The sequence below is a fragment of the Tetrao urogallus genome (assembly GCF_951394365.1).
Source record: "Tetrao urogallus genome assembly, chromosome: 4".
Taxonomy (NCBI): domain Eukaryota; kingdom Metazoa; phylum Chordata; class Aves; order Galliformes; family Phasianidae; genus Tetrao; species Tetrao urogallus.
The window spans coordinates 2660968-2675152 of NC_136817.1; the positions used below are offsets into that span (position 1 = coordinate 2660968).

Sequence of the window (14185 nt, forward strand, 5' to 3'; positions counted from 1 at the left end):
AAATTCAGGTTAGTGCAGAATGTCATATGTATTTAATATGTATTTAAACCAGCTGCTGGCTCAGAGACAGCAGAGGCTTCAAAAATAAAGGTGCAGCTATGACTTTAGAAAAAAGCAGTGAGTCAGGGAAGCTGACTAGGCTTCAACCATGTCCTAAATGGTTTTTGTTCTAGTCAGAACACCTGAGTCAGTGCCCAGTGCAGACGGGGACGTAGAGAAACACAAATAGGGAAATAAGCTGTATATGCATTTGAGGTTTGAAATAAATCTGTATTTTTACTTTATACTCAAATATTTTCACTTCTTGGATTTAACTAGTACTTTGTCTTCTTCCTCAAGAACATTGAAGAGTATTCTTAGATGATAAAGCATTGGGCAGTATGTGTATTATATGTATTAGCATATTAGTATATTAGTATATTAGCAGTATGAAAGATGCTCTTACAGAGTAAAAAATCACTGCAGCACTGTTTGAAGCTGGTGAGGGCTGCTAGTCTCAATGAGCCCAACCTATTGCAATTGTTGGCTGCCAGGAGACAAAAGCAAAAAATAGATATTTACTGCCTGCATCACCAACCCCTAGGCCAGCAAAATGGCAGACAGCAGAGCTGCAGAATCCTATCCCATAAGCAAACAACAGCAACACCACTTTTTTAGGCCCAAGGCAAAGCTATGCATTGGTGTCTCCACAGTCTTCACCTGGTGTTTGTCTTCCTTTCACTCTTTCAATTCCCAGTGAACAGAGCTTTTATTTTTCTCATGTCAGCTATCTGACATGAGGGCTGAATGAACAGCAAGTTTCCAAAGGAAGCTTCTTGTCTCAAAGATGAAGAGTGTGTGTTTTTTTTCTCAGACTGAAAACTACTTTCCATCCTGACTGGGAGCCTGCCAGCTCTTTGGAGTGCTCTGTGACACAACCATGTAGTGATAGAGACCCTTCCGCAGGTCTACAGATTATATTCGTGGTCTTACACTGTTGAAATTAGTTCATGGTGCTTTAATCACATTTTTTTAATCGTCTGGACAGGGAGGATTGAAAGGATACTGTGTGTATGAGAAGTGGAAAATGGGAATAGCAGCTGCTTACAACATTACAATGAGTAAAATAATTTCTCCTTTCATGCCTTTTTACAGTCTCCATTAACTCAAACTCACTTCTAGCATTAACACTTTACTTGAATTGGTTGATGCAAATGGATTTGATTCTGTTTAACTTTAAAAAGAGAGTGTGACAGTAAAGAGCACAGCTACATCTTTCAGTTAATAAGCTGTGCAGAGGCAGTCCAAAACATATAACCTGACTCTACTGGAAAAAGCCAATTATTATAGAAATTTCTGTCAAATCATTTGATTTACTGTGAAAATGCATCAGAATCTGTGAAATGGTTACAAATGTGTGAAATAGGATACATTCATCCTCGATACACCTACAGAGCAGATTTACTGTGTGCATTCATTCCTACAGGTCTCTTCAGAAGAATCTGCTAAGAAAACTTTATGCTGACGTTTTCAGAAAATACCAAGGCCTTAAAAACCTGTAAGGAAGCTTTAAACTTAAAGTATCTGTTAAGATCTTTAAATATTCATTCTTTCTCTCACTCTCTCTGACACACTGTACAAGCCTTAACGTGACAGGCCTCAGTTTACACTCAAAATTCTGTTTTGTCTTACACTCCAGTACTTCACTAATCGTGAAACCTGTTTGCTTCAAATAATTCGATTGGCATCTTTTTTTTTTTTTTCCCAAAGCTATGATTTCTGTGTATTTAACTTTTCCTATATTGATTGCTTTGTACCAGCAAAATGTTAAAACTTCATCGTGTCTGAATGAAGTTAGATTTGTGATGAATAGCAATATACCTGGTGTAGGGAACCTGCTTTGGCAGGGGGGTTGGACATGATGATCTCTGGAGGTCCCTTCCAACCCCTACAATTCTGTGATTCTGTAATATGCCAAAGGAAGTGGAAGCATGAGTCGTTTACTCAGCAAAATCAAAGCTTGAAGCCTTTCCACTGGAATGGGAAGCTTACTCACATGGCATTAGTTTTTACCTCTGAATGTGTCTGCTACCAATCTGCTGGTGTTGCAGAATCATAGAATGATTTGGTTTGGAAGGGACTTTTAAGATCATCTAGTTGCAATCCCCTGCTATAGGCTCAACTAGTCAAATTATCATAGCAGTATAATAGGATGTGTGTTTATGATGTGCAATGCATGTGTTGTTCAAAAATCGTAGCTTTTAATGAGTTTGATTGATATAGAATTAGTTCCATTAAGGATTACATGCAAAATTCTAAAACCAAACGTTCCTAGGAAACATACTGGATGTCAGCTTTCATGGCAAGTGTTCTGTACTGCAGCACCATCTTGTGTCCACAATGATAATTAAGTACCATTGCCTTAAGGACTTTAAAGATGTGTTTTCATTAAGAGTACAGACATACCTCCCTGAAGAAGGTTTGTGTTGCTGACATGAACTTCGCACGTCTCTGAGTGCATGTGTTTAGAAAGCTCTTGAGCAGTGAACATCATGGACCCGTTGTGTAAAAACTGGTGTTTTTGTCACCCAGCAGGAATCTCAGGGCTGATCTATCAGGAGATGGAGTATAACCATTTCCTTGTTCATTGTAGGCAAACCAAATGTCCCGTTACACACATTCTATGTTTCCCCCACGATTTTTTATTTCTTTTAAAACACCTTTGCAGTCCCTGCAACTCTAGTTCTGAAATGATAATTGTCAAATATAGGATGTCAGAAAGCTTGACAGCCTCTTTTCCAGGTTAGCTGATAAACTGTAATTCTTTACTTACGCTTCCTTTGACTTTGCATGCAACAGAGAATCGATTGTTGTTGGTTTTGTTCTATCTTCCTAGGTATCTCCAGGACAATAAAATCAGAGCCGTGTCCAAACATGCTTTCAAAGGTTTATACAACTTGACAAAACTGTAAGTATTGCTTTAAGAATATTTAAGAGAAACTGGAACAGCTCTGAGAATTGCTGTGGATATCACTCTCTTATTTGTTTCAACATTAGGAGATCATATAATGGTCCAAATCTTTATCTCCGTGGTATGAAGGAGAAAACAAAGATTGAGAGCTATCTGTGCTCTGTCAGGACAATACTCTGACAATACGAGTGGGCTCCATAAATCACTCCTATTGCCCAAATATGCAGAATAGAAGGAGACAATATGATAGTCAGAAAGAATGGAAAAGGGAGTAAAACACAAGCAAGATCTTGTACTGAATTAGAGCTCTTTAAAGTGCTATTCTGGTTCATTCAAGTAAACACGAGCAGCCAGTATCAGTAATAAAGAGAACACTTTTGTTTTCCCATAATTTTGCAGTATCTTTTTGTAAGGGAGTCCAGACTTGTAAGGAAAGAGCTGAGTGAAAGAGAAGATGCGTAAATTCCATCACTCGGTTCAGTCTTTTGTCTCTGCTGTGCTTGTGATGGGATTTTATTTTTTTTAATATTGTACACCTTACATTTCCTTCACAAGTGTGAAGTTATCTGTTATTGCAGCTGCCTTTATTACTCTCCCAGATCTCTTATAGTGCTGCTTTTGTTTCCCCACATTTCTTTTTCCACTCTTTGGGCATCTCCATTTATGACTAATATCCTTAGCAAAGACTGAGTGTGACCACAGAAAATTCATGAAACTAATTACTCCACATAATGAAACTGGAATGGGGCTCCAAAGTAGCATGGTGAAAGGGCTCAGCGTGCCGTGTTTTCTTATCTATAAGACAAAATGTTTCACATAATTGTTCAGAAAGTCCTCACTCACTCTGGTGAGTTCCTCTCTTGCTATCTATCTATTTGAGTTGCTCTGGCATTTCAATGAAAGACTCATGCTTAAACATCTCCTGATGCCAAAGAAAGCTGGTTTTCCAGGGGAGACAGAGGCTGGAATCACATACCAGTGTGTGTTTGCTTGTAAGTGGGCTATCTTTCAAAAAGAAAAAAAAAAGAAATTTCCCACAGTCAAAAATAGTAATGATGAGAAATTGCATCAGTTATCAAGGAAAAATCTTAAAACACGTTTTCATGCATCTGATGCATCTCATCTGTTTGTCTTTTATTGATCTTGATTCAGATACCTGAGTAACAACAAGATAACCAACTTGAAGCCTCACGTCTTTGAAGATCTCCATAAACTTGAATGGCTGTATGTAACTTTCTCATTGATGTGTTTGTCTTCTCAAGGAGTAATTAAAGCAAGTTAAAAGGAAATATTTGGACTGTTTAAACTGTTGTGCATAGCACTGCTTTAGTACCAGATAATATTTAAGGAACTCATGCTGCACTATGTGGGGGAAAAAATGGAAAGCAATTACTTCCTCTAAGTTAAAAATATTTCTAAAAAATATTACATTATTCTGAAAGAAAGTGAATATGTATACCCTGTCCTGCTATGCAGGAGTGTGCCAATACCATTTAAGTAGTTTGAGTGAGTATTTGAAGAATGCGACTTCAGATTTTGTTGTCTTTTTTCATCTGTTTAATTTAAGACTGTAGACAGCTCTCAGTCTGACATGTGTTTTGCTATAGGATAATTGAAAACAATAGGATAAGTCGGATCTCTCCATCGACATTTTATGGACTCAAATCACTTATTCTCCTGTAAGTATGGAATAAGAATCAAAAGTGTTACTTTAAAAGATCATATATAATAAATACATACATCTGCTTATAATGGCTGTGATTGCTCATCACACCATATTGTCTGCTGTTGCAGAAGAGCTTCTATTTCAGAAGCATCTCCACGCCTGTGGAGCCCATCTTTTCACACATAGACAAACTGCCCAACTGTGGTTATGAACTATCACAATCAATGGGAATGGAACTGCTTTTCCTGAAGCCACAACAGAGATTAAAGAGGATGTGTGAGACCTTCTCCTTTGCAAAGTGAATGTACAACAAAAACCCTGGGCGAGCACTAAACTCACCCCTAAAAAAGTCTGCAATATTTTCCTTAGAGAGGACAAAAATATGCCAGCTACAGCAGTGGGTGCCAGTTACCCGCTGGGAGGTTATGGGGAGCCACCAATGCCCCATGGCTCCTGCTCTTACCTCCCTTTCCAAGACCCTGCCCATAAGCTGCCCCTGGTCTCCAGCAGCCCAGAGAGAAGCCTCCCTCCATCTCCCCTTTCCCATGTCACTAAGAGAAATTACATGTTATGACAGCACAGTCAAAATACTCGCAATGACTTGCTTTGTTTAATTTTAAAAGCTATGAAATAAATATTTTTCCTTTACCCGGTAACTGACGCGATAAGGAAAAAAGCAGTGCTTCACAGAGTTGTATAGAGTTTTAAGAAAATAATAGTATCCCTAAAGCTGTGAGAGATGAATGAAGCTTTGAGTGCTTTCTGCCTTTTTTTCAAAAGCACAAGAGCTTTTTTTTTCCACAATGTCATTTTTTGCTAATGTAGCCAGCTATACTGTTTGTTGTTGTTGTTTCCAGTGAGATGATGAATAATTCTCTTGCTCATTTGCCTGACAAACCTCTGTGCCAATATATGCCGAGACTGAACTGGCTGTAAGTATACCTTATTTTCCACTAGAAAATATTTTCTTTTCTTTGTGGCACAGAATCACAGAATGGACAGGGTTGGAAGGGACCTCAAGGATCATGAATCTCCAACCCCCTGCCACACACAGGGCCACCAACCTCCACATTTAATACCAGCCCAGGCTGCCCAGGGCCCCATCCAACCTGGCCTTGAACACCTCCAGGGATGGACGGGGCATCCACAGCCTCTCTGGGCAGCTGTTCCAGCACCTCACCACTCTCTCTGTAAAGAATTTCCCCCTGACATCCAGTGTATTGCACTTCTGTAGCACTTTTTATAATGGACAGTGGAATGATCTTACAGAATGCCTGCTGGTTCACAGCAGGGTTGATGACCTGGAGTCTTTAGTCCGGTGTGCAGAGAAATTAGATGTCTGCTTTCTGTTCTCTTTCTTGCAGTCATAATGTTCTGGTAGTAGCTTTCTTTAATTACATTAGAATAACAGTCTGATTGCAATAAATTTATTTGCATGTTTTGTTTTTATATCCTAGAGACTTAGAAGGCAACCATATTCATCAGTTAAGAAACGTCACTTTCATCTCCTGCAGCAGTTTAACTGTATTGTAAGTAATAGGGATATACTGGCTAGAGAGAATGAGCTGAAATTTTCCTTAATGTTGTGGTTATTTACATGTAAGGAAACTTAATTATAAATCAGCACCGTACAGAATAACCACTGTTTAAATTTGTATCAAAATTCAGCCTTCAGGTGCCCAGCTAAATTTCGCTGAAGCGATTATGACCAATATTTAGAAGTTCTCAGTCTGACATTTTACTTGGAAAAGGAGGGAAAAAAAATAAAATACAGACCAAAAAGCAGCAAAAACACAAACCACGTTTGGCTCATTTCTTCATTTCAAAAAGTTCAACAGCCTGGTTGGCTGGCCCAACAATTTGAGAACTGTAGAATTCTCTTCAAAGTTTCTTCTGTAATGTCACGATGTCTTCAGAAATCCTGTCAGCCATTTGACAGATTAGGAGCCTGCCTGTTCACTTCCAATTTTTAATTCTTCCGTGGTACTCCTATTCTTGGTTTTCTCTTTGTTTATTAAATCATTGATCGTTCAATCAAGGATCAAGTGCAGTAGCAGATGATATATGGGTGAAGGAGGAGTTGCACAGCCATGAGCCTATGTCCTGAAGGCTGTCAGGTCCCAAGCCTTCTAGCCCAGTTTATCTTTCTCCTGCTCTCAAAAGATGTATTTTAATCTCCTATGGGTAAAGGAATGTTTGGGGTGACTAAAGAGCACTAGAATGGCAGCCTCGCTAAATGAGCTTGCCAGAAAGAACAGCCTGAACATTCAGACCTCTCCCAACAATTAGTTTTATTCCTGAAATAATCTTGAAATCTCAAAGCAATCAGTAGTTAATTGTGTCTTTCTGTTATTCTGCAATACTTTTGTATTTTAGTTGTTGGTAGGTACCAATGCAACTGAAGAGCACACAGTACATTCGCATGCATGCAACACAAGTTATTTGTGCAATTGGGTATCTGATGAGCGTGTTAACTGAATATGTGAGGCTGATTTCTGAAGATCCAGTTAAGAAAGAATCTTAGAAGTTCTGAAAAGTTTTCTTCAAAGCCAAGCAGTCCTTGAGCAGCAGAAATATATGCTTGTTTTCTCCTTCCAGGGTGATGAGGCAAAATAAAATCAGATCTCTGAATGAAAACAGCTTTTCTTCTCTCCAAATGCTAGACGAACTGTGAGTCCATTTCTTGTCTTTCTTGTATGACAAGCCACAGACTTTCATAGTTTATTTTCCATATATCAATTACCATAAATTAAAGGTATTTTACTCTTTTTGATGCAAATAAAATAATAAGAAATTATGATCTAATGATGTCTCCGAAATAACTAGACCAAGAGAAATCTGGTGTCTCTAGCTTTCCATGTTATTTTAACAGCATTCTTTTATAGTCCAAGTGTTGTAAAATCTATCTAGTATGAAATATTTGTCAAATAGAATGAAACTGTGTGTCTTGAAATTACAAAACTCTTCAGCAGAATTGTTGAACCTCTGAGAACTTACTATGTCTCACCTATGGCTGCTTCTGCAGGGACTTGGCTAGCAATGAGATTGAATCACTTCCAGCATATGTGTTTAAGGATCTAAAGGAGCTTTCACAACTGTAAGGATTCATTATTATTATTATTATTATTATTATTATTATTAGACTGTACATTACTCATATGATATGCTTTCATTCATGAATGCCAGGAAAAAAAGAGCATCTCTGTATAAGCTTTGCCTAAAAAACACTTGACTCAAAAGCAATTTCACATGTCATTTACCTTTAATTTTATGTTTGTCATTTACCTTTAATTTTACGTTTGTCATTTTGCCCTGAACAATTTTGTAAAATATGTCATTTTCATATCCAAAAAGAGAGCAAATTCAAATTCTATTTTTTTCCAGATCTTGCTAGTGTATGCAAAATGACCTATGCTAGCTATATTAGGAGAACTTTATCGTTTTGATGGGAGTTTTAACGTGATGTTATGATTTGGCTCTAAAAATTAAAAGGGTAAGAACTGGATAGCATTGTTAGCAAGTGCTTTCCTCTTGTAAAAGAGATCCAAGAAAGTGTAAGACGTTATGAAACAAACAAACAAAAAAGGCATTCTTTCTTTTCCATAACGTGCATGGAAAAATTCTTAAGTGCTGAAAAGTCCCAGTCTTTCTTACATAATCTGCAAGATTATGTCAGAAAACTGAAGATCTCTCCACAGAGCTCAGGCCAGCACATTTAATCCCACATTGATTTTAAACTAGGAAGACAGTACGGAGAGGCAGCAAGACTCCCCAGTGCACTCAATAGCTGTGTAAACCCAATGTACCTTTTGAGAAAGCATTGATTATTTTTTTTTCTTTCTTTTTTTGTTCATTGCCATGAGCAAGTTTTTACTGGAGGTTAACCCACCTGTGCAAAGTCCCTGTTCTTACCCTTGCCAGACACAGATCTCTGTTTCTAGCCAGGACCCAGCATGTGCAATACCTTATTTTTCTGCTTTTCCAGCACTCTTGGGATCAGTCACAACTCTTGGGATAATCAAGTGTAGCCAGCTGCAGATACTGAGCTTTCATGTTAAATTTACCTTATCTAAACAAAAACATAAGGAAGAGTTATAGGGAGAAGAAATTAGAACTATCTCTATCTGTATTCACAGAAATCATTAGAAGTGATGGATTTTATCAAGTACCAAACTAAACTTTGTTTCTAAATGTGTGCAGTTCAACTACATTCTTTCACTTACTCAAAACCTTCAAGCGTCAGGTTGGGGGATGCAGATGTGCATGTGAATGTATGTGGCAGTAGCATAGTATGAAGCATCTGGCTACTCTTTCCATTGGAAGGGTATTTACCAAGCTGAATAACGCTACAGAAATGATGTTACTTATATTCACAACTGCCAAGAGAGCAGGTCCTTCCTAGAGGGCTGAAAAGTAGTTTTACTTTATCTTTGAAGAGGCTGTAAAGAAGATGTATGATGTTACTTTAACTCTCTGTTGTATTTACAGGAACCTTTCTTACAATCCAATCAAGAGAATACAAATGGACCAGTTTGATTTTCTAACCAAACTCAAATCCCTGTAAGTATCAAGTTTTTCTATTCAAACACTTAGCTATGTTTATTTGTGATAAAGCACATTTTCTTCCGAAGTTCATAATACAAAACATGTTTTAAAAGAAATTTCCTTTGAACCAGACTGTAGCTATTCAAAAATTTCAGCCTGGAAAGTAACTACTAGCAATATTCCAATATACCTTCATTTAAATACGAGGTTCTTACTGGATATTCATCAAATGAAAAGAAATCGTGAGTTCCACTTCACAAAGGATGTTGTCTTTTCAAGTGTTAAAGAGCAAGTTTAATGGAACCCAGCTTTGATCTTGAACAACTTGTCCATAGGGTTAAGAGTTACGTGAAGCTCAGTAGGGGCTATTGAATGCCATGGGTAGACAACATTAGAATCAGTAAAGGCAGGAATTCAAAAGGAAATTGATGTACGTACAGGTTGGACTGGGGAACTGTTTCACCTCTTACAGAATCTACTACTAACACCATTCAAAAAACAAAACAAAACAAAAAAACCCACAAAGCAATCATGGTTCGGCCGTCTTGTCAGAGGGGGTGGGATTTTACAAGTCTTTTTTTAGGGAGTTGAGAGGAAAATTTTGTATCTTGGCTAACACAGCAGCTCTAACGCGAATTCTGCCAGCTTGGAAAGACTGTGTGATGTAGGGAGTAGGTCTGTACAAGTTACAGGAAAAACAAGTATCTGAGCACAGAAAAGAATTATAAGCTACCTCTTTGTTTTTTTCAAGTTACAGCATGTCCTTCATTCATTATTTAACACTCAAAGAACTCGTGCAACTCAGTGCTCAGGACCTTCCATGTTTCAAGTTAGGAAAGCCGATGAACCTTGAGACAGATCTACATGAAACAGTATGTCTCAGCCCTCAGTCTGTAGAATATCCATTCCCTCTTTCCCAGCTTAAAATAGTAGGTATAGCTAGGGAAATCAAGCCCAGGATTAATTTCAGGGCTTAACTAAAATTTACAGGTTTCTATATTTGGGGATTTATTCTTGTCTCATAGCAGAATTTTCCAAAACTAAAAACCATTAAGATTGGTACTTTTACCCTCTTTTGCCTAAATATACCCAGAACTCACAAGTATTTTGCACTCAGGGTATTTAAAAGTGGATTCAAACAAGGTTCCACGCAAGGAAAACCAAAGGTTTTCGCAAGTTACACATCTAATTATTTTAGACTAGAATACAGAAACTGAAGTTCTGAAAGAGCAACCTGCACAGTTACACTTTATTGGTCTACTACTGTAGGAGTATTAAAATATATTTTAAAAAATCAAATAAGAAATCCTATGTATTTGTCACCAGAAGTCCAACGTTTTCCCTAATATGCAGAATTCTGTGTACCAGCTTCCTGCTGCTCTCGACACAATAAAATCCTGCATTCCTGCTGTGATGTGTTTGCCTAGAAAAGCAATATTTGGGATGAAAGGCAGAAATTTAAAATATTACTGCTGGAACGAGTTATGATTTTTCCAGGGATGGTGAAAGAGTTGGTAGAGCAACACTTGAGAAGGGCAATCATTGATGGCACTGCTGAGAGCACCAAAACTGCCTTCTTTGAGATACTGGAAAAATAGCAAGTTTAGTAAAATTAAGTGTGATTCATTTTGTTCCACTTTAGCTTTTATTTAGGGTTTCTATTCAAGTTCCAGAAGAATGATGGAGTAGACACAATTAAGTTCATCTCTAATTTCATAACACGAATGCACAGTTTCATCATATGAATACAGTATAAATGCTCACCCAATTTGTCTTTCTGCCACTGAGTTTCTACTGCATTTCATTGAGAATATATTGTTTACAGCAGCTTGGAGGGCATTGAAATTGCAAACATCCAGAGAAGAATGTTCATTCCACTTAGAAACCTTTCCCACATGTAAGTAGATCATCATTCCAGCTTGTTTTCTTTGGTTGTAATTTCACAGTTTGCAGATTACTGAATAAGAAAAAACGGTTATTAAGTAATTTAAAATTCATTTATCTTCTTTTGAGATATGTTTCCTGAATATTTACCAAAGAGGTTTTGTATTCTGGCTACAAAGATAGAGCCATCTATTTTCTGTCTTTCTTTCTCACGACCAGATATTTCAAGAAGTTCCAGTACTGTGGATATGCCCCTCATGTGCGCAGCTGTAAGCCTAATACTGATGGGATTTCATCCCTGGAGAATCTTTTAGCTAGCATTATACAGAGAGTGTTTGTCTGGGTTGTATCTGCCATCACTTGCTTTGGAAATATTTTTGTTATCTGTATGAGGCCTTACATCAGATCGGAAAATAAGCTCCACGGCATCTCAATAATGTCTCTCTGCTGTGAGTATTGCATGAAAGTAGAATATTGTTTTAATCTGCTCATAGTGTGTACAGTATTTGTTATTACAAAATGGTGACACATTTCCAGCATTAGATTTACTGAACCCTCATGCTCGTGTGAACGGCAATACAAAATGCCATATCTTCCCCACCAGGAAGTCTTGTTGGATGCTACCTTTGTTCTGTAACAACAAACTGTTGATAGACTGCAAAGGTTTCATGATTTTAGTGCTGTAGACATTGGAAGGTTGGAAGGGACCTCAAAGCCCACCCAGTCTCAACCCCTGCTGTGGGCTGGTTACCCTCCACCAGCTCAGCTGCCCAGGGTCCCATGCAGCCTGATCTTGAGTTCTTCCAGGAATGGGGCACCCGCAGCAATGTGGGCAGCTGTGCCAGGGCCTCACCACCCCCTGGGTGAACAATTTCCTCTTAATGAATCATAGAATCACAAGGTTGGGAAAGACCTACAAGATCATCCAGCCCAACCGCCCTCCCATCACCGCTGCTACCACAAGCACTAACCCAGCTCTCGCAGCTCCTCATCCAGACTCCTCTTGAACACTGCCAGGGACGGCGACTCCACCACCTCCCTGTGCAGCCATTCCATGCCTCACCACCTTCTGAGAGATAAAGTTCTTCCTCATGTCCAACCTAAACCTCCTCTGGTACAACTTGTGGCCGTTCCCTCGGGTCCTGTTTGTTGCCTGGGAGAAGAGGCCCAAGCCCTCCTCATCACAACCTCCCTTTGTAGAGTTGTAGAGTGCAGTGAGGTCTCCCCTGAGCCGCCTCCAGGCTAAAGAATCTAAACAATTGCATGGGAATCTGTTACCATTCCTAATAGCCCATCTCAGTACAAATCCATCTAAACTTAAATATTTCACAAGTGGTATTAGTTGCATTTTTAAATGTAATTGTCAGCAGGGTATAAAATGGCAGCATTTCTATATACTGCATGTCAGTGATTCTCAAATTGTTATTGCTTAACCATTAGAAAAATCTGAGCACCATGCAAAACTTCTAGTCACTGAGACTATACATAAGCATGTATGTGTGCGTGTACACGAGACACCTTCAGCTCTGTGTTGACAGCTCTTCAATTTGTAGTGTTAGCATTGCAGAAATATTTGTTACTGAGCCTTTTCTTGGTAAGTCCATATAAAATATAATAGGAGTAAGAAGAGGTGTCATGATCTTTCAATATAAGCAATCAAGGCTCATTGTTTCTCTTGCTGCACTAGAGTTGAAAACGTGAAGCAAATGGTAGAATTTAATAATTATTTTTACCCTGCCATCATTATTGAGCACGTGAGGAATGGTGAGCGCATCCTGAGAGATCTACAATACAAGCTCACTCACTCTGGTGCTCCAAAAGGAGCTCAACAAATGTCAGAGCAATCCCTCTAGCATTACCCTAGGCATGCACAGGAGCTTCCCTCTACCTTCTGCCTTTCCCTGCTAAGCTAATCAGGAGGAAGAGCACTGTTGATTGTGTTTGCTGACTGCTTTCAAGTCTTAGTAGAAGCTTGTGCACATCAGTTTTGAATTATTGTAAGATGGACAAATCTAAACTAAACTTAAATGGAACGAATTAAATTGACGAATTAAAACTAAACTTTTCATCCAACCCAAGAAAAGGGTTGAAAGCATATTTCTATAAATTGAAGTATGCTTTTTCAGCTTGAAAACCAATTTTATTCAGGATTCAATATATAAGTCTGAAAACAACTGTGAAACATAGATTATTAGCTCAAACAAAAGCTGACAAAAAGGAGTAACAGAGCTGAATTATGTGGCCTTTGCTACAACTCGCGGTATCATTCCAACTCTAACACTGGTTTTATAACTGTGTATTAGCTGGCTTAAAAATGTGTACTAACGTGTGCATGTCTGTTTTTCAACAGACATATACACAAAGAGAACGGGAAATTCAGATGTGTAAATAATGATGTTGAGCACTATGCCCACAGGTGCTGACTGTCTGATGGGAATATATTTATTTGTGATTGGAGCTTTTGATCTTAAATATCGTGGAGAATACAACAAGCACGCTCAGTTGTGGATGGACAGTATTCATTGTCAATTGGTGGGATCGCTGGCTATTCTGTCTACAGAGGTGTCAGTCTTACTGTTGACTTACCTGACTTTGGAGAAATACATCTGCATAGTTTATCCTTTTAGGTGTTTGAAGCCCAGAAAATGCAGGACAATTTCCATTTTAATTCTTATCTGGATAATTGGGTTTGTTGTTGCTTTTATTCCACTGAGCAATAAGGAATTTTTCAGGAACTACTATGGCACCAATGGCGTCTGTTTCCCTCTTCACTCAGAGCAACCAGAAAGTTCAGGAAGTCAGATTTATTCTGTTGTCATTTTTTTAGGTAAGTTGCCTTTTTTCCTGATACATGATTAGAGCCTTCCTTATATACAATAACGGTCCTGATTTTCAAACAGATTTGACAGCTTTGTTGGGATATTCATTTTTCATACAGACCTTTTCCAATCTATATTGTTATATTAGATCGATACTTAAGTATCTTAAGATGTATGAAGGGCTCAGAAGTTGGAAAGAAGGTAGAATCATTGAGTTCCTGAAGGAATAGATTTTTGCCAGGGAAGTAAAGAGAAGAGCTGCGCTGTTTGGCTCCAATAGCAAACATTTGTCAGGTGATGATGATGTGATTACTGGAGTAG

General features: G+C 38.3%; 1 protein-coding gene across 1 annotated transcript in view; it reads left to right on the plus strand.

Moving 5' to 3' along the window:
• RXFP1 (relaxin family peptide receptor 1) overlaps positions 1–14185 on the plus strand; it is a gene marked incomplete at both ends in the record, with an annotated part of 45307 nt that overhangs the window by 29644 nt on the left and 1478 nt on the right. The window contains 12 exons of the mRNA XM_079534208.1: positions 1466–1537; positions 2876–2947; positions 4103–4174; positions 4558–4629; positions 5474–5548; positions 6074–6145; positions 7215–7286; positions 7642–7713; positions 9105–9176; positions 10987–11058; positions 11265–11494; positions 13462–13872. Coding sequence (XP_079390334.1) covers positions 1466–1537; positions 2876–2947; positions 4103–4174; positions 4558–4629; positions 5474–5548; positions 6074–6145; positions 7215–7286; positions 7642–7713; positions 9105–9176; positions 10987–11058; positions 11265–11494; positions 13462–13872 — 1364 coding nt within the window. The remainder of the gene's footprint in view (positions 1–1465; positions 1538–2875; positions 2948–4102; positions 4175–4557; positions 4630–5473; positions 5549–6073; positions 6146–7214; positions 7287–7641; positions 7714–9104; positions 9177–10986; positions 11059–11264; positions 11495–13461; positions 13873–14185) is intronic.